The sequence below is a fragment of the Odocoileus virginianus genome, chromosome 33, assembly GCF_023699985.2.
Source record: "Odocoileus virginianus isolate 20LAN1187 ecotype Illinois chromosome 33, Ovbor_1.2, whole genome shotgun sequence".
Classification (NCBI taxonomy): Eukaryota; Metazoa; Chordata; class Mammalia; order Artiodactyla; family Cervidae; genus Odocoileus; species Odocoileus virginianus.
The window spans coordinates 20,160,351-20,180,337 of record NC_069706.1 but is presented as its reverse complement, the minus strand read 5'-3'; the positions used below and the strand labels follow the sequence as shown (position 1 = coordinate 20,180,337).

The following is a 19,987-nucleotide window of genomic DNA, read 5'->3' as shown; positions in this document are numbered from 1 at the left end:
ACTTGCCCTGAATTCTATAGGAGTTTCAGACTTTTCAGCCCAGAACTCTCTTCTCTTGGCCCCACCCTCATCTCCCGAAGCAGGGCCCGAACAGCATTTCTGGAGTTAACTGGAGCAGTAAGAAGGGTGGGGCCCGGGAATGAGGGTCAATTATCTGCTGGCCCTAGAGCTAAGGTGCTGGGCTTGCATAATGACGCCCCTGCAGGAGGTCCTATTGTCCCCAGCCCACAGGCCAGGGCTGGGACTCAGAGGTTAAGTACCTCACCCGCAAGGTCACACATAACTGAGTTCCAATTCCAGCCCGTTTAGCTCGCAAACCCTTCGTGGTTACATAAGTGAGAGTCGTTCAGTCGTGTCCGACTCTTTGAGACCCCATGGACTATACAGTCCATGGAATTCTCCGGGCCAGGATACTGGAGTGGGTTAGCCATTCCCTTCTCCAGGGGATCTTCCCAACATAAATGAGTGTCCAAAGAAGAGAATTAAAGCGTCTGGGGGATTTTAATACTTAAAACATGGCAGCAAGGCTCTGGGGGACAGGAGCTGTCTCCGCAGACAGCCTGTGGTAAATCAGGACCTCCAAGACCCGTAAATCAGGACCTCCAAGACCCTCCTTCCACCTAGGAGCACCCAGCATGGGGCAAACGCATGTCTAACCATTTCACATCCGTCCCAATCTCTGAAACAGCCCTTCCAAAGCTGCCTTCAGGCCCACAGCCTCAGACCCTGAAGATTCTCTGTGGTCTGTGGTCTCTCTCACTAGCAAAACCCCTCCTCACCGTGCGTGTTGCAAACTGCTAAGAAAGGCCACTAGTGATCCCCCCTGGGGTGCGGGGTAGGGCCTTTCAACCAGGGAAATCAACGAACTCCACACACAGACACAGGTCAGAGCGGAATTTCAGGAGTCAGGTTGTTTGGGGAGGTTGTGCTCCAGGTCCGGTAAGGGCCTTGATGCAACAGATGCAGGTGTGGCTCCTGAAGGAGGCGTGCCAGGCCCCCCAGGTCTCAGTCCAGGCCTCGGTTTGGAAATGAGCTCCCTGGCACATCAGGAGGAAGCAAGGCTGCCTGGACCATCTGCAGGGAAAGGGCCCCCGATCCTCAAGACTCTCGCCATCAGGAGGCACTGGGGGGGAGGGGAAGTTTGGGCTGAACCTGGGCCCTGTTGTTATCTCTGTGGGGCCTCTTGGGAAAATCCCTGAATCCCCTGGAGCCCCTTACTGCCCCATCCTTCATCAGCTCTGCTCCTGTTACCTTATCTTGGTCTCCCCAGCTCGCTCCCCCAAACCACCCAGGGAAGTCCTCCAGATTAAGCTCAGTCCCCTGACTGTATCTTTGCTGCTTTGCTAAGAGACTACTTCCTTTGTGTTAAAAAAAAAAAAAAGAAAAAAAAGAAAAAAAAAATTCCTCTTTTAAAAACAAAAATGCTAAGACTTTCAGGCTTATTTCAAGTCTATTTTCTTAACAATTACTAAGGATTTTCTGTGGGCTAAGCACTGCTCTAAGCACTTGACACCTTTAATCCTAGCAACATCCATAATGGGATGAGATTATTATTACCTTCAGTTTACAGATAAGAAAACTGAAGCACAGAGACGTTAACTAACTTGACTGAGGTCACACAGCTAATAAGCTAATAAGTGACAGCCAGGATTCAAATCCATGTAGGTAAGGAGGCCACAGGTTTAGAAGTGCTTCATCTTTGGGGGCTTCCCACCAGCCAAGATGATTTGTCTGACTATTCTGTAATATCACACTATGGAAATGCATTAAAACTTTTTTTTTTTTTTTGCAAATACAAAGTGACAGAAAAATACAGATGGTGCTTTTACAAACTCCTTATATATAAACTCACTCCACTTGAATCTGCTGATTTTAATATTTGATCCAGTGGCTGACTCTAGCTTCCTCATCCTCCTAAACCTGACCTCCTACCTCCTACATTCAAGAGATGCAGAGAAAGCACTTTATATGGATAAAGTCTTTTAGTTCTTGCAGGATTTCTGTGAGCCAGGTCCTTTCTGACAACCCATTTTGTAGGTGGGAAAACCGATGCTTTAAAGAAGTGCATGCACTTGACCAAGTACACACAGTGGAATCAAGGACTAGAACCAAAGCAATCTGATATCAAAGCCCCTGTTTGTTTTTTTTTATCATCCCTAAATTTTTTTCACCGTGACAAAATGCACAACATAAAATTTACCATTTTAACCTTTCTTTTGGTAAAGATACACACTAACGTCAACATTCAGGTTGAAACATACAGTCACAAAAACTGTAAACTGAAATGTCATCATTGACTTGTAAGGTGCTGCACCAGTCCCCCTCGAAGCCTTTCCGGCCTTTTTCTTACATCAAAGGAGTAATACCCCCTCCACAAAATAAAAATTGAAGTAGCCTCAGCTTACCAGCAATTACACTTTCACTTTTCCCACCCAGCTAATTGTTTTAAAACTAACTTGCTAATATGCTGTTGGTATAGAAAGAAAGTGAAGTCACTTAGTTGTGTCCAATTCTTTGTGACCCCACAGACTATAACCTATCAGGCTCCTCTGACCATGGGATTTCCCAGGCAAGAATACTGGAGTGGGTTGCCATTTCTTTCTCCAGGGGATCTTCCCGACCCAGGGATCGAACTCAGGTCTCCTGCATTGCAGGCAGATGCTTTAACATCTGAGCCACCAGAGAATAAATTTATTCATAACAGACGTGAGATAAAGGATCGCCATTTTAACCATTTTTAAGTATACATTTCAGTGGCATTATGTATTTCCACTATCGTGCAACCACCACCATTTGTCTATCTTCAGAAAAATTTCATCATCCCAACCAGAATGAAACTGTACCCGTTAAACACGAACTCCCCATCCACTCCTCCTCCTCTGCCCCAGGTAACATCTTTTCTACTTTCTCTCTGCACTTGCCTATTTCAGGCACCTCACATAAGTAGAATCATACAATATTTGTTCTTTCGTGATAAAGGCCCTGCCTGAAACAGTTCATTTCATTTTTATTTGAACACCTATTATATAATTTGGGTCACAGTCAAAGGGGGAATTAACCTTATCTCTAGCATCATGCTTGTTTTAAATAAGGAGAAAGAAGATACATGTGGCTGGATTTTATAACACTAGCAACTGTATGAGGGGAAAAACATCTAATGGGCACCAAACTGTATGCTTCCTATTCATCAATTTCCTTCCCCAAGTCAATCAGTATCACCAGATTCTAGTGAGCCCTCCAAATCCTAATATGTGTATACAAGTCTACACGTATATATGCACATTGAGTCCCTTTTTAAATCTACTTTATCTTACTTTAAACCTTTTTTTTTTATTGAAGTATAGCCAATTAACAAATAATGTTGTGATAGTTTCTGATGAACAGTGAAGGGACTCAGACATACATATACATGTATCCATTCTCTTAAACTCCCTTTTTAAAATACATACAAATGCACACATACACACACACGTGGTAGAACACTATATGCTGTTCTATACCTTGCATTTTTCTTTTAACAATACATCCACGAGACGGTTTCACATTTACTCATGAAGAGCTACGGCTGTCTTTTGACTGACTGTGTCATATTCTCTTGCATGGCTGTACAGACATGTACAGCGCTTAGTTCCCTTCTGGTGGCTGTTTAGCTAATTTCCAATCACCTGCTCTCACACAACACTGAGTCTCCTTGTTCTAACAGAATGTGTCCAATGCAATGATATCCACCAGATAAATCTCAAGAGGTGAAGCAGCAGAGACAGGATGTGAGCATTGTAAATATCAACAGTTTTCTTAACTCCCGCCCCGCCACCCCTGCCAAGATTGCCCAATCTGTGCTCCCACCAGGAAAGCTTTGAGATTCCTGGTGTCTCCACCAGTACTGGGTGTCACCTAGCAATCCGGCAGGTGGAAAATAGGATTGATGTGGTTTTGTTGTGCGTTTTTGTTTTCAGAGTTGGGCATCTTTTCATCTGTTTGAATTCCATTTGTATTTCTCTTGATGTAAACAGCTGAATCATATCCTCTATTCCTTTTTCCTTCCATTTTTGAAACAGGTGGTTGGTCTTTAATTTGTAAGAGCTCTCTATGAAATTAACTCTGTCATAAAAGTGGCGTATATTTTTATTAGTTGGACATACCTGGGCTTATGGATTTTTGTTTGTTATGGTCATGTCAGTTCAGTTCAGTCGCTCAGTCATGTCTGACTCTTTGTGACCCCATGGACTGCAGCATGCCAGGCTTCCCTGTCCATCACCAACTCCCCAAGCTTGCTCAAACTCGTGTCCATCGAGTCGGGGATGCCATCCAACCATCTCAACCTCTGTCGTCCCCTTCTCCTCCTGCCTTCAATCTTTCCCAGCATTTCTTTTCCAAGGAGTCAGTTCTTCACATCAGGTGGCCAAAGTATTGGAGCTTCAGCTTCAGCATCAGTCCTTCCAATGAATATTCAGGATTGATTTCCTTTAGGATCGACTGGCTTGATCTTCTTGCAGAGGTCATGTAGAAATAATTAATTTTTATATAGGCAGACTTAGCAAATTTTACCTTTAAGGCAAGGCCCTTGCTTCTACCCATTAGGCTGTCCGGCCTCTCTGCTCTGATCAGCAATTTGGAGAAGACAGGTAGAGTGGCTCTGCTTCTCCATCGGAGGTCCGCTACAAAACATGATTGTCCAACCTGGACTTGGGCCTAGACACGTGATCTCAAGGCTCTGAGGGAGAAGAGACAGTCCACGAAGGCCCGCAGGCACAGGGAGTCTGTAATTGAGGGCTTTCATAATGGAAGGGGACAGCTCCTCAGATGCCTGGGGTATCCTGCCCTGATGAACAACTCCTCCGAAAGTCAAATCTTGTCCCCAGACTCTCAAGGTGGGCCCCATGGAGGCTGCGAGACTAGAAGGGAGAGCAAGCTCTCAAGAATAAAAACCCCAGGACTTCCCTGGTGGTGGTCCAGCGGTTAAGAATCCACCTTGCAATGCAGGGGATGTGAGTTTGATTCCTGGTCGGGGAACTAAGATCCCACATGCCTCGGGGCAACTAAGGCCTGGAGCCACAACTGCTGATCCCACGTACCGCAACTAGAGGGTCCGTGTGCCGGAATGATGCAGTGAGGATCCAGAGTGATGCAACCAAGACCGAATGCAGTCAAATAAATAAATATAAAAACATGAAAACCCCACAAGGCCTTGGCAACTTTCTTATCTGTGAAGAGATGGTTCTTTCCAGCCTCCTGTGCTGAAGGGGATGTGTGGTTGCTTGCTCTTGGTGAGGACAGAATTCTTGCCACCTACCCATTCGTCTAGCTGGAGGTGGAGGCAGGTGGCCAAGGAGGATCTCATTTGAAGGTTTCCTCCAGGCCAGTGATTCTGAAATTTCAGCTTTCATGAGAACCATCCGAAGAGCTTGTTAAAATACAGGTTTCTAGGCCACCCCTCAGGGTCTCCAATTTAGAAGGTCTAGATTGGGTCTCAGAATCTGCATTTTGACAAAAGCTCCAGGAGATGCTGATGTTTCTGGTCCAGAGAGATCCACTGGCCCCAGACATTCTCTTCCTGGGGACCCCCATCTCAGGCTGGGCAGTGGTGTGAGTTCAGGTGAGAAGCCTGGAGCAACATATTCCATCACAACAACAACAGCAACTGCTCTGTACCAGGGACTGTGCTGAGGACTGCATATTCATTCTCATCTCATCCTCGCGCCAAGCCCACTCAGTGGGCTTCACTAGTACTAACTCCACTTTCCAATGAGAAAACAGGAGGCTCAGAGAGGGAACACAGGCTTTAGAATCAGATAGATCTGGGGTCTGATTTCAGTTCTGCCACTGAACCATAGTCTGAGCTCTTGAGCAAGTGGCTTACCTTCCTGAGCCTCTAATTCACCAGTAAATGGCGACCAAAAAACCTGATTCCTGGGGTATTATGAGGATGAGGGGCAGTGGGGATTACAAGGGCACCTGCATACAGTCAATGCATAAGAAAGGTACATCCCCTTTTCCGAAAGCCTCATCCTTTTCTGTCTCCCCAGATTCATTTTCCTGCCTCTCCCTATATTCTGAGATACCTTACCTGAAGTAACACTGGACTACTATCACTTCCTAAACAGGGTCTACCTGGTCATGCTCCCAGGGCTTTGGAAAGGCTGTTTCCTTTGTGTGGAAGTGCTTTTCTCACTCTAGTGCTCCAGAGAAACTCCTATTCATCCTTCAAAACTCATCTTAGAAATCCCCTCCTTTGGTCACTTTCCTTGTAATATTGTCCTCTTCCTGCCCTTGGGCAGAAAAAACATCTAGGATTGCAGCATCTTCTTTGAAGAAAGAGCTTAAAGTGTTACTTTCATTCCTTCCTTCCTCTTTCACTTATGCTCCCCCAACATTTTATATGGAGTATAATTTGGAATACAAATTGCACCCTTACAGGGATCAGACAACTACCACCACCAGCAGCAAGCATCACCATCATCAACACTTAGTGTATTCCATGCACCTGGCACTGTTGTAAGGTTGAGGTTTGTTGATTCATTTGATGCTGAAAATAGTGTTTGAGGCAAGTGCTACTTATTATCCCTCTTCTTTTCCATATGAGGAAATCGAATTACAGAAGTGCTAAACTGGACTTCCCTGGTGGCAGTGGATAGGAATCCGATTGCCAATACAGGGGACATGGGTTTGATCCCTGGTCCAGGAAGATTCCACATGCTGCGGAGGAGCTGAGCTTGTGCGTCACAACTACTGAGCCTGAGCTCTAGAGCCCGTGAGCAGCAACCAGTGAGCCCTTGGGCTGCAACTACTGAAGCCCAAGCTTCTACTGAAGAGCCTGTGCTCCACAATAAGAGCGACCATTGCAAGAAGCTCATGCAAAGCAACTCGAGAGCAGCCCCATGCTCTCTGCAACTAGAGAAGGTCTGCACAGCAACAAAGATCCAGCACAGCCTAAAATAAATAAATAGAGCAGTGCACACATGTGAAAAAAATATAAATTTTTTAAAAAGATCAAAAAATTGTCCCCCCAAAAGTGCTAGATAATTTGCTTTGACCACACAACTAATCCATGCCAGAGCTGGGATGCAGAAGCTGGCTACGGAGTCCGAGTTACTAACTTTTATAGAACACTGCTCTTTATGAATAAGGGGTGGGCCAGCTGGGGACTGTGCCACCCTTGAGGGTGCCTGCCCCATGCCGGAGGGGGGAGGGCAGCCGAAAGTTAGGGCTGGAGTCGTCAGCTTTTCTGATCCTCTCTTCTCAGGAGGATCCCCAAATCCTTATCTCCCACCTTTTAAAATCTTGGGAGTAAGTTAGAATTTCACAAGGAACATGGGCCTCACAAAAGCTGCGCACAGGTCTGGTTTGCAGGGACTGTAGCTCAGTTTGTTTCTGTATCTTAGCTCAGGACCAGGCGCACAGGAGGTCCTTTGTAGGTGTCATGACACTTCCGGACCCCACTGTGAGCTGGGCGTGGCTCCCATAAGCTGAGGTCTCACTCTCCGTCCCACTCAGCGCTGGGATTCTCTGCCCTGCCCTGGGATGTGGATGAGATCCCAAAGGGTGGCTCTGAGTGTCACCCCCACCCCGGGGCCATCGCTGGGTCTTCTCTGTCCAAAAATAAGACTTCCTGCTTTCCGAGTGCTGACAACGTGCTGAGTGCTTGGTTTTGTCATCCCACTGACCCACTCAACAGTTCTGGGAGGCTGCCCTTGTCATCACCCCATGTTACAGATGTGAAACTGTGGCTCAGACGCTGGAAGGGAATTATTGCTCAAGCTAGAAGAGGTGGTCTGGGACTGTAATGCAAACAGCTCAGATTCCAGCTTTCCCCAGCCAGCTATCATCAGACCTTCCACCAAACTTTTGACAGTCAAGGCCCACAGTCTAGGCTAAGGACACTCCCACAGCACAGCCTGGACCTGGAAAGTCTGTGGGGCACAAGGAGGACCTTGGACACTCTAGTCTGTCAGACATGGTCTCTAAGTCCTTCCATATCCTACTGGACGGTGGGGACGGCATTGCGAGTATGTCTAGAGGAAACTCCAGGACACGGTCCCTTATGGGAATTCTGCCCACTGGGGCCTAGACAGTCAGGGCTTGTGGCCTGGCTCAATCCCAGGCCTTTCGGCTCAGCAGCGACCGCAGATAGGGGGTTCAGCGTTTGTCCTTGTCCACAGATAGAAGGACAGAGATGTGTATACATGCACCTGTGCATGAGTGCACATCTTGTGTATGTGTGCATGGCACGTGCGTGTGCAATGGGGAACAGGGGAACTTGTCCTCCAAATTCAGACCCTGTGAAGTTAGTATAGGACACAGAACAAAGAAATCTTATTTCACCCAGAAATGTCAATTTATAGAAGAGGTTGAAATATAAAACAGTCACCTAATTTTACAACTTAAATACTCAGCAGTAGGCATATCCATGGGCTTTCCTGTGGCTCACATGGTAAAGAATCCGCCTGCAATGCAGGAGACCTGGGTTCGATCCCTAGGCTGGGAATATCCCTTGGAGAAGGGAATGGTTACCCAATCCAGTATTCTTGCTTGGAGAATTCCGTGGACAGAGGAGCCTGGAGGGCTACAGTCCATGGGATCACAAAGAATTGGACACCACTGGGGGGTGGTGGGACACCACTATCACCTGGCATATCCATGGTGGAAAACAGGCAGCAGTTAAAATAAGTAAGCTAGCTTTATATGCAGCCACTTGGATAATTTTCAAAGCAACGATAACTGAGTGGAGAGCGGTGGAAAATTGCAGAAAGATGCTGGATGTACTGTATCATTTCTAGGAAACGTCCACCCACATTACTATGCAGCTTACATACTTTCTATGGATACACATCTATATGACCGCATGGGTGTAGGAAAGACCTAGAAGGAACACCCCAAATTATGAAGGCGGTAACCTTTGTGGGGTGGGGGTGGTGGAGGGAGGGCAGGGGTTACTGACAAACGGGATCGGATGAGTGTATATTCCTCCTGGGATCACACAGTTCAATAGGCAGGCAGGTGCGGTCACTGGTCATGCAGGGGCCACAGGGATGCTTAGGTTCAGGGAACTAGTCACACAAGTCTCCATGGACTCTGAGGACTGAGCTGTCAGGGTGAATCCATTGCTTTGGCTGTTCTCTCCTCACTCCGGCAGAGACGAGCGGGTGTCTGTGTGTGTGTTGGAGGGGGCGGGTGGGTGTGGTAGGGGGAGCTGTTCTGCCCGTTGTGGATGGAGAAGCTCTGCGGCTTCCTCCCTAAACCTCTCCCTGCCTCAGTTTCTCCCTCCAGACTAGACGACAAGGTCCCGCTTCAGCTGCACACATTCTGCCCCCAAACCCCCACCCCCACCCGCCGACCCCTGCCCAGCACACGCTCGTTAACTTACGCCTCTCGGGGGAATAGAGAGCAGGGCCTTCGGGGCTGGCCTCCCCTCGCTGGGCAGTCTCAAGGGGGACACTCATTGAAGACACCCCCGTTCCCCAGAGGCGGGCTGGTCGAGGTGGCTAAGGTGAGCGAGCTCTGGGGTCAGACTCCTTGGGTCCAAATCTGGGCTCAGCAACTTGTCCCAAGGACCCGGGGAGGCTGCCCTCAGTTTTCCCCTTTGTTAAATGGAAACCCCAGGCAGACACCCTAATTTCAGCAACGCGTTGTGCGTCCAAGCGCCTGGCTCTCAGGTGTCGCTGTCGTCACTCTCCCAAAGGACCTCGCATCCCGCCCCTTCGGTGCCGAGGACGCCGCCGCCCTCTCGGCCGCCCCCGACGGCGCACTCTTCCGACACCTCGGCTCGCATCCGGGGGTCTTCCCCTCCCCATCCTCCGGGGCGGCCGCCCTGCGCCCGAGGCCGGGTCCCAGCAGTGCCGCCGGCGCGAGCGCCGAACGCCCTCGGGTGGGAAACGGCGGGGCGGGCGGCGGGGAAGCCGCGGAGCCCGGCGTCGCGCGGTCTTACCTGCTTCCCGCGGCGGCGGCGGCGGCGGCTGGCGGCGGCGGGCGGGCGGCTCTGGCGGCGGCGCCGCGAGCGCGCGGAGACATGGACGGGGAGGGAGCGGGCGGCGGGGCGGGGAAGCCCGGGAGCGCGGCGGGCGGGGCTTGGCGGGGCCGACTGCCGGGCCACCGCACCGCCCGGCTCCCCGCGGCCCTTCTTTCTCCCTCTGCCCCCAGACGAGCTCCGGCCTCGCGCGCTCCCTTTGTACCCGAGTCCACATCCAGGTCTGCCCAGCTCATCCCACCCAAACCCTTGCGCACACCCCCCGCATTCTCCCTCCACACATCCAGATGCGTGGCACAAATCCGTACACACAGACCCCGTCATCCGTCCTCCTCGTGTTCCCAGACAGACCACTATCCCAGCAGCACATACATGCACATACATGCTCCACCCTGCCCCGCGGCGTACCTGGACACTGGGCTCACACCTGTACGATCACGCCCATCGCATCCCTACTCCGCTGCAGGCACAGTGTCCTCCCGGCGATGTGAGGACTTCCGGGAGTTTGCATAGGAACCGGCTTCTGCAACTCATTTCCCTGCCCCTCACCGGAGCTCTGAATTCCCTCACCCGCACCTTTGCTTTCTCCGTGATCTTCCGCTTTCTTGTCCTTGGCCACCTGCTCCAAGGTCACTCTCAGATCCCTGTCAGCCCATGAGGGCCCCATCTGTTTGGACCTCTGGTTTCCTCCCGGGGACACCCACTACACTTGTGCTGCAGCCTCAGCAGCTGCTAGGCTCCCTTCGCTAATCCTCACTTCCTTCCCTCTTCCCATCCGGTTGAAGTTCCAAGGACTGTCATTTCATACGTCCATTTCACATGTGCATGATAAACCCCAAATGTCAGCCCTTCTCTATCCGGCTGTGCTTGCACGCTCAGTTGCTGAGTCGTGTCCAACTCTGCGATACCGTGGACTGTAGCCCTCGGGTCTCCTCTGTCTATGGGATGCTCCAGGCAAGAATCCTGGAGTGGGTTGCCATTTCCTTCTCCAGGGGATCTTCCTGATCAAACCCACACCTTCTGCATTGGCAGACGGATTCTTTACCACAGAGCCACCGTTTAGAGCCAGTTTCTTTTCTCATGCTGCTATAATATATGAGCACAGGAGTATACTAGCTTAATACATATGAATGTATTATCTTAGCGTTCTCGAGGTCAGAAGTCTGACACCACTATAATCAAGAAGTGGTATGACTATGTTCCTTCTGGAGGAACTAGAGGAGAATCTATTTTCTTGCCTTTTCTAGCTTCTGAATACTGACTGTCTTTCTTGGCTTGTGGCCCCTTTCTCTATCTTAAGAGCCAGCAGTGCCAGGCCAAGTCTTCTGTATACACGACGCCTGTAGTTCTCTCTCTCTTCCATCTCCGTCTTCCACTCATAAGGACTCTTGTGATTACATTCGGTTTACCTGGATGGATTGCTGTTGTTGTTTAGTTGCTATGACAGATCCGACTCTTTTGAGACCCCATGGACTGTAACCTACCAGGTTCCTCTGTCTATGAGATTTCCCAGGCAAGAATGCTGGAGTAGGCTGCCATTTCCTTCTCCAGGGGATCTTCCCGACCCAGGGATCAAACCCACATCTCCTGCATTGGCAGGTGAATTCTTTACCACTGAGCCACCATGGAAGCCCATCTGGATGGATAATCCAGGATAATGTCTCCATTCTAATTCTAACCAATCATAATTCTATCTGCAATCTTACTTACTCTTTGTTACATAATTTAACATATTAACAAGTCCTAGGAATGAGGACTGAGACATCTTTTAACTGTTATTCTGCCTACCACAGAGGTGAGCCTCACTGGAGAAAATTAGTCATCTGAGGAGATTTTTGATGTTATAAACTTATGAATATCTACAAGTATAAAGAAGCTTATCATTGTCAATATTTGCAGCAGAGAAATTATAAAATGTGGAATGTTTGGGGACCTCCCCAGTGGCACAGTGGATAAGAATCTGCCTGCCAACACAGGGGACGTAGGTTCCATCTTTGGTCTGGGAATATTCCACATTCCAAGGAACAACTGAGCCACAACTACTGAGCCTGTGTGCTGCAACTGGTGAAGCCTGGTCACCCAGAGCCTGTGCTCCACAGTAACAGAAGCCACCGAGATAAGAAGCCCTGGGACTGCAACAAAGAGTAGCCCTCGCTCATTGCAACTACAGAAAGTTCACACAAAAGCAATGAAGACTCAGTGTGACCATAAGTAAATAAAAAGAAACTGTGGAATGTTTGTTTATGTGATGGAATGCTATACAGCACCGAACAAGAACCTATTCCATCTATGCATATGAAGGTTCATAGACTTCAAAATCATGAGTGGAGGGATTTCCCTGCTGGTCTTGTGGTTAAGAATCCACCTTGCAATGCAAGAGATGTGGGTTTGATCCCTTGTTGAGGAACTAAGATCACACATTCCAAGGAGCAGCTAAGTCTGAGTTACAACTAGAGAGTCAGCATGCTGCAGCGGAAGTCCTGCATGACTTAACTAAGATCTGACACAAACAAGTTAAAAAAAAATCATGAGTGAAAAAAGCAAGAGGACTGACATAATAATGAGAGCAAACACTTTTATAGTGCTTACTCTGTGCCAGATGCTGTTCCTAGGAACTTGTATATTAAAACTCAGAGCAATCCCATGGGATAAGTACAAGTATTATTCCTATTTTACAGATGAGGAAAGTATGGTACAGGCAGTTAAGTGACTTGCCCAAGATCACACAACTAGGAAGCATCAGTCAAGATTTGAATCCAGAGTCAGTCTTAATCCAGAGCCTGTGCACTTCACTGTAGCAGGTCAATTTGTACAGTGTGAGTTACTTCAAGTAAAAATTTTAGAGCACACAAAACAATATATACATATATATATATATATATATATATATATATATATATATACCTATCTACAAATCACTTTGCTGAACACCTGAAATGAGCACAATATTATAAATCAGCTATACTTCAATTTACTTCAACTATATATAAATCAATTATACTTCAAGTATACTTCAAGTGTACATCAACTGTCTGGTCAAGTCTTTGGTTTTCCCAGTAGTTATGTACGCATGTGAGAGTTGGACCATAAAGAAAGCTGAGCACTGAAGAATTGGTGCTTTTGAACTGTGGTGTTGGAGAAGACTCTTGAGAGTCCCTTGGACTGCAAGGAGATCAAACCAGTCAATCCTAAAGAAAATCAATCCTGAATATTCATTGGAAGGACTAATACTGACTCTGAAGCTCCAACACTTTGGCCACCTGATGTGAAGAACTGACTTATTGGAAAAGGCCCTGATGCTGGGAAAGATTGAAGGCAGGGGGAGAAAGGAATGACAGAGGATGAGATGGTTGGATGGCATCACTGAGTCTATGCACATGAGTTTGAGCAAGCTCCGGGAGTTGGTGATGGACAGGGATGCCTGGCGTGCTGCAGTCCATGGGGTCACAAAGAATCAGACACGACTGAGCAACTGAACTGAACTGATACTTCAATTAAAAAAAAAAAAGGATAGGTGGATTCATATATCTGCTTCTAAACTCAATCTGTTGCATTATGTTGTTTAGTTGAAATAAATTAATGAAGGAAATTCAGCCTCTTGTAATTTTACTCACCATTGCTTTTCTCAGGGTTTTCCCTGATAGCTCTGTTGGTAAAGAATCCGCCTGCAATGCAGGAGACCCCAGTTTGATTCCTGAGACAGAAAGATCCGCTGGAGAAGGGATAGGCTATCCATTCCAGTATTCTTGGGCTTCCTTTGTGGTTCAGTTGGTAAAGAATCCGCCTGCACTGCAGGAGACCTGGGTTTGATCCCTGGGTTGGGAAGATCCCCTGGAGAAGAGAAAGGCTACCCACTCCAGTATTCTGGCCTGGAGAATTCCATGGACTCGGCCATGGGGTCGCAAAGAGTCGGACGTGACTGAGCGACTTTCACTTGCATTGCTTTTCTCAGTGCAAATGTCAATATGGTGAAAAGCAAATAACATCTTAGTATTATTATTTTTGACAACAATTTTGACTTCACGTTCTTCTTGAAAGGATCTTTGGAACACACCCTCACTCCCCATCCCAACCTCCCCTGAAATCTGTAAATCACACTTTGAAAACCACTGCCCTATTATGTATAGTTGTGATCATTAAAATTGTTGATACAAAAAATGGCAATTTCATATTGTTCCAGTGAATACATGTTATTTTGGAAGGTTTTCTTTTTGGTCCACACTCTGTTTTCCTGGCCAGGCCCAGGAAAACGTCATTCGGTATGTCTCTGCTGGGACTGTGTTGCTGAGGGCAGCTTTGTACAAATGTTATGTCTTTCTTTATGTCATGATTTCTGACGTGGGGGGTGGTGGCATTTGAAGGTTGCATAGGAACTCAGTGATATTAGGGTGACAAATTTTAAAGTATGTATTTTAAAGAGTTGTGAACACGGAGAGTGGTATTCTCAGAGTTGACTGAAGGACATCAGAGAGTCTGTGTGGACTCTTGGCAGGTGTTTAGAATTATGGGTTACCTGGCAAAAAAACAAAAATTTTTTTCAAGACAAAGATATGTAGGGTGAGTTATGACACAGTTGGACAAATTTAGGCCTGGATAGATTCATTACTGGCTTGAAAGGTAAGTGCCCCCTAAATATTTTATTCTATATTATTGTGGAAGAATAGTTCTCCTGCTTTCTTTAGTTAAGGTAGTGCAATTTTAGGAGATGATAAATATAAAAAGGGATCCAAGATCAGCCAAGCCAGCCATGGGGATCAGTAGAGTGTTAAGTGCTGTTCATTGTCATGACTATTTTAAAAATACATTGCATAAAAGTTAAGCTGACTATTTCTTTTTTCCCTAAGGAGAGGGGGCCACTGAGCATCCATTCATTCTACTTTAGGTAAGTATACATGATTTGGTTCTTGGGTCAGCACCTCTTTCTAACCCCTTGTCCATATTTTGATCCTGGTAATGCTGATTTCAGGTATCACCACCCCCTTCCAAGTTGATGCTGCCCTGGCCTAGAAATCACACACTGCATTCCTCTTGAGATATGGATTGGTTCAAAGGAGGGAACCAGACCCAACTCAAGTTAACCATAGTCAATGAAACTTTACATAGGGACTTTATCTTTGAACTCTTAGGGAGTCCCACCTGCTTCGGAGTTGTTCAGATATGGAGTTGCTCAGATACAGAGTTGTTCAGATACGGAGTTGCTCAGATCTGGAGTAGCTCAGATATGGAGTTGTTCAGATATGCAGTTGCTCAGATATGGAGTTACACCTGGGAAGAGACTGCCTGAGAATGAATCCCATCTGGAAAGATGACAGAGAAGATACAAGTTCTGGTCTCAGATCTGACCCACATCAAGCTGTACCTGTCCTACCTCTGGACATTTCAGGCACATGAAGCTATACGTTTCATTTTTGCTAAGCCATCTTGGGTTGGGGCGTCTGTTGCTTACAATCAAATGCTCCTAAGTGATTCTGGTGAAAATTTTATCCAAACTACAAAAGAAGGAAGTCAGGAGGAACAGTTGCAGAATCTTGACATCTGAAATATCAGGTCCCAAACCAAGAAGATAAACTACCACAAGCACAGATGTAAAGTCCTACAGCTGGGTCATTCAGACAAATTCTGGTCTGGGACCTGTGCCACCCTCTGAGATAGAGAGCCTCTTAGAGATGCAGTGCCACCCACGGGTCTGAAAGCCCTGGGGGTGCTGTTCTCTGGCGTGGTTGGCAGAATCCTTGTGTGCTGTGCTTAGTCGCCCAGTCATTCGGACTCTTTGCAAACCCATGGACTGTAGCCCGCAAGACTCCTCTGTCCATGGGGATTCTCCAGGCAAGAACACTGGAGTGGGTTGCCATGCCCTCTTCCAGGGGATCGTCCCAACCCAGGATTTGAACCCCCAGGTCTCCCACATTGAAGGCGGATTCTTTACTGTCTGAGCCAGTAGGCAGAATCCTTACCTGAGTCCTTTGCTTATGGTGGGTCCTGGGTCTTCAGTCTCATTCCCTCAGGCCACAGCAAGCAAGCTTGGACGTTCCTCTGCCTCTGACCACATCACACCAGCTCATACTATGCACGGCCTTTCTGTTGTTCCACTTTCTCTCCCTAGTAGCACCCTTTGGCCTCCCCGCCCCCAGTTACTCCTACTCATATTGAATTGTAGTACTATTTGCCAGGCACCTTGCTAAGTCTCCTTTATCCTCCCAAACAATCTTATGAGGTAGGTTCTAGTTTTGTTCCCATTTTACAGATAAAGAAACAGACTTGCAGATGTCAAGGAACTTGGCCCAAATAGCAGCAAAGCCAGGTCTCTCTGGAACCAAAGTCCATGTTCTTAAGTGTTTTCCTTAACTGCAGATTTGTCAACAGTGGAGGGTGTGTGTGGGAGGGGATGGGGATGGAGGAGATCCAGTTTTCAAACATGTTTTGTAAGATCATGTGGTATTTAAAAAAAATTTTTAAACCAATGTTTAAAAGTGAGAAAATAGCTCATAAAAATCAACTTCCTGATTCTCTGGAAAATAAGCAGTTAGGAGGTCTGGCAACAAGAATGCTTTCATCCCTGCCTGGTCCCAGTCACCTGAAGCTGAGTGGCAGCTGAATAGGTCCTGATTTCCTGTGATTCCCCATTTCCAAGTTGTCTGGAGTCCCCGTGTCCAGCTTGCCTGTGCATTGATGACCGATAGACGTTTGAGTATGGAACCTCTTCTCCCATCAGGTCCAGGCCATCTGTGCTTGTTCTTCTTCACCACCGGCCAGTCTGCCACAAAAGCCCCCGGCCACTGCCAAGCCTGGCAGTTTTCACTTTGTTCCCAGAAATCCAGCCACAGAGTCTAAATCACACAGGCAACAGCCAGGCTGGCGCTCAGGGCTCACCTGGTCACTCAGAGCACATACCTTTCCATTTGTCTCTCCTTCCTGGCCTAGAAGGAAAATTTAATCAGCTTCTGGGGCTGTGACCCAAGGAAAAGGAAGATCTGAGAACAGACGTTGCAACTTTGCTATTGAGGTTATCAGTGGCATCCAGGAACCTTGAGAAAGGTCAGGTTGCAGCTTGGAGGCTTTAAAACATTCGAGCACTCATACATTCTAGTGAGGCAAGACAGACAATAAATAAGACAAAGAAGCTTTTAGAGGGTTTAACTGCTGTGAAGAAGAAGAATGCAGGCCAAAAGGGGTGGGGTGAAGGTTGAATTTTAAAAAGTAGGGTCAGCTGGTGGTTCAGAAGTTAGGACTCTGTGATTCCACTGCTGGGGCATGAGTTCAACCCTTGGTCAGGGAACTAAGATCCACAAGCCCAAAGAAGGTGAAGAAGCCAGCCCTGCAGATATCTGGGAGAAAAATGTACCAGGCAGAGGAATAGAAACTGCAAAGGCCCTGCGGCAAAGCATGCCTGGCGTGTTTGAAGAGCAGTAAAGGTGCCAGCATGTCTGTAGTGGAGGTGAACAAGAAGACCATGAGAGGGAGATGCAGAAAGTTCACATAGGGTGTGGAAACAGAACATGGGACAGGCCCTTGTAGGCCAGGGTAGGGACTTTGGTCTTGAAGCCCTGAGATGAGGGCCTGTAGAGGTTTTGGGGTGATATAACCCCATCAAAGGGGCTTTCCTGATGGTTCAGCAGGTAAAGAATCTGCCTGTAATGCAGGAGACACAGGTTCAATCCCGGGGCCAGGCAGATCCCTGGAGAAGGAAATGGCAATCCACTCCAGTATTCTTACCTGAAAAATCCCACAGACAGAGGAACCTAGTGGGCTACGGTCCATGGGGTCACAAAGAGTCAGACACGACAGAGCAACTAAGCATGCAAGCAAGCAATCTGATCAAAATTTTTTGATGTGCTTTTCATTGTGATAAAATACACATAACAATACCATTTTAACCATTTAAAAGCATAAGTTCGGTAGCATTAAGTACACTCACATTGTTGTCCAACCATCACTATCACCTGTCTCCAGCACTTTCAGATGCTCCCAAACTGGAATTCTGTACCCATTGAATAACTATCCAGTTTCCTCTCCTTCCAGCTCCTGGTAGAATACTGATTATTCTATTCTTGTCTCTATCAGTTTAACTCAGCTAGATGCTCCATTTAAGTGAAATCATACAATATTTGCCTTTTTGTGTCTGATTATTTCATGTCTTCAAGACTCATTCATGCTGTAGCATGTGACACAATTTCCTTCCTTTTAAACACTGAATAATAGCCCAGTGTAATGTATATGGCATTTTATCCACCAATTCACTGGGCATTTGGATTATTTCCATCTTTTGGCCATTGTGAAGACTGCTACAGTGAACATAGGTAGCATTGAATAATTATTATTCAAAGGTAAAAATACCTTTTCAAGAAATTGCTTTCAAATTTTTTAGGTGTATCTGGTCGAAAGCTGAAATGGAAGCTGGAGCAGGGTCCAGGGTCAGAGCTGCAGAGAGGGTGAGAAGTGGTTAGATTCTGGATGTATTTTTCAAGGATAACTGACATAATTTGCTGGAGGATCCGGTGTGGGATATGAGACAATTTAGAACCAAACCTTCCCAGATAACCTGGTGTTTAATGAGTCATCTTCACTTTTGAAGCTATTTAAGAAAGTTGCAGAATAATGCTTGCCAAACAACATTATTTACATAAAAATATATAAAACAATAGAATATATCTTAATGAGCACATATAAGTTTATGTAAATGCAAAGATAGAGCTCTCGAAGGATGACACATATCAAATTATTAACCATGGTTACCTCTAGAATGAAAGAGAGGAAACAGAGGTGAGTCCTCAGCAGAATCTCATCTCTCTCTGTTTTTTTTTAGGCTGTGCTAGGTCTTCATTGGTGCTAATGGACTTTCTCTTGTGGCGAGCTGGGGCTCCTCTTTAGATGTGGTGCATGGGCTTCTAGAGTGATTTCTCTTTGTTGTGGAGTACAGGCTCTAGAGCGCAGACCCAGCAGCTGTGGCACATGGGCTTAGTTGCCCCATGGCATGTGTCATCTTCCCAGAGCAGGGATCAAACTCATGTCTCTAGCATTGGCAGGCAGATTCTTAATGACTGGATCACTAGGGAAGTCCGGAGAACTTTATCTTTAGGTGTGTTCATCTTTTAAAATAAAAGAGTATATTCATATACCACTTGTGTAATTAAAACTTAGAAAAAAACCCTAATGAATAGTGTTCACCTTTTTAAAAAGACTAGAAGGGGCTTGGTTTAATTTAAGACCAAGTTCTCCCAGCCAATTCGGTATTTAATGAGTCAGATACACTTCTGAAGCTATTTAATTGCTATTGAAGTGGCTTGAATCACTCATTCATACTGGGAAGAAAAATAGAAGACTTTCGTTTGGCTCTATCTGCTGAAAGCAAAAACCTTTCCAGCTAGCATGGGCACATAGCCCAGGACCAACCAGGCAGCCTTAGAGAAGTCAGCAAATATTAACGTGTGATCACGTAAGTGACAATAATTATTTCAATGACTATAAAATAGCAGCAGCAACCACTTACACCTGGATGGCACTTGCAGGGCCAGCTCTATTTTTAAAAAATCATTTATTTATTTATTTGGCTGTGCTAGGTCTTACTTGCCACACATGGGATCTCTGATATTCACTGTGCATGTGGAAACTTGAGTTACAGCATGTGGGAAATAGTTCCCTGACCAGGGGTCGAACCTGGGCCCTTTGCATTGTGAGTGCAGAGTCTTAGCCACCAGACCACCAGAGAACTCTTCTGCCAGCTAATGCTCTAAACATTTTATATGTACTAACAATAACCCAGGGAGGTAGAGACTATTAGCCTAAATTTACAGGAAGGAAATAAAGGCACACAGATTTCCACTCATTGCACATTCTGGAGATCAATTCCATCTCCTATTGTTTCCTCCTCGCCTGTTTCTTGCCTTTTCACTTCACTTTTGAGGTTTGGATCACGTTGCGAGGCTTAATGGTGACGCAGCAAACAATGAGGCTGTGGGGATGTTGACAGCAGGTGTTTCATTCTTACTCCCCTGGCATCCTGGCCTATAGTCTCCACACAGCTGA

The 19,987-nt window shown here is 46.7% G+C and overlaps 1 protein-coding gene and 1 non-coding gene across 4 annotated transcripts in view; both read right to left on the bottom strand.

The window, feature by feature from the left end:
- Positions 1–10,672, bottom strand: part of SCNN1B (sodium channel epithelial 1 subunit beta) — a 71,253-nt gene extending 60,581 nt beyond the window's left edge. Inside the window, exon 1 of one of the 3 annotated variants that reach the window (XM_070461035.1) lies at positions 10,541–10,672. In XM_070461035.1, coding sequence (XP_070317136.1) covers positions 10,541–10,631 — 91 coding nt within the window. In that variant the 5' untranslated portion in view covers positions 10,632–10,672. The other 2 variants (XM_020874101.2, XM_070461036.1) reach the window with 2 other exon arrangements.
- Positions 10,673–19,597: 8,925 nt separating this feature from the next.
- TRNAV-CAC (transfer RNA valine (anticodon CAC)) lies at positions 19,598–19,670 on the bottom strand. The gene has a single exon. It is a non-coding gene; the product is annotated as a tRNA-Val (tRNA).
- Between the last annotated feature and the right edge of the window lie 317 nt (positions 19,671–19,987).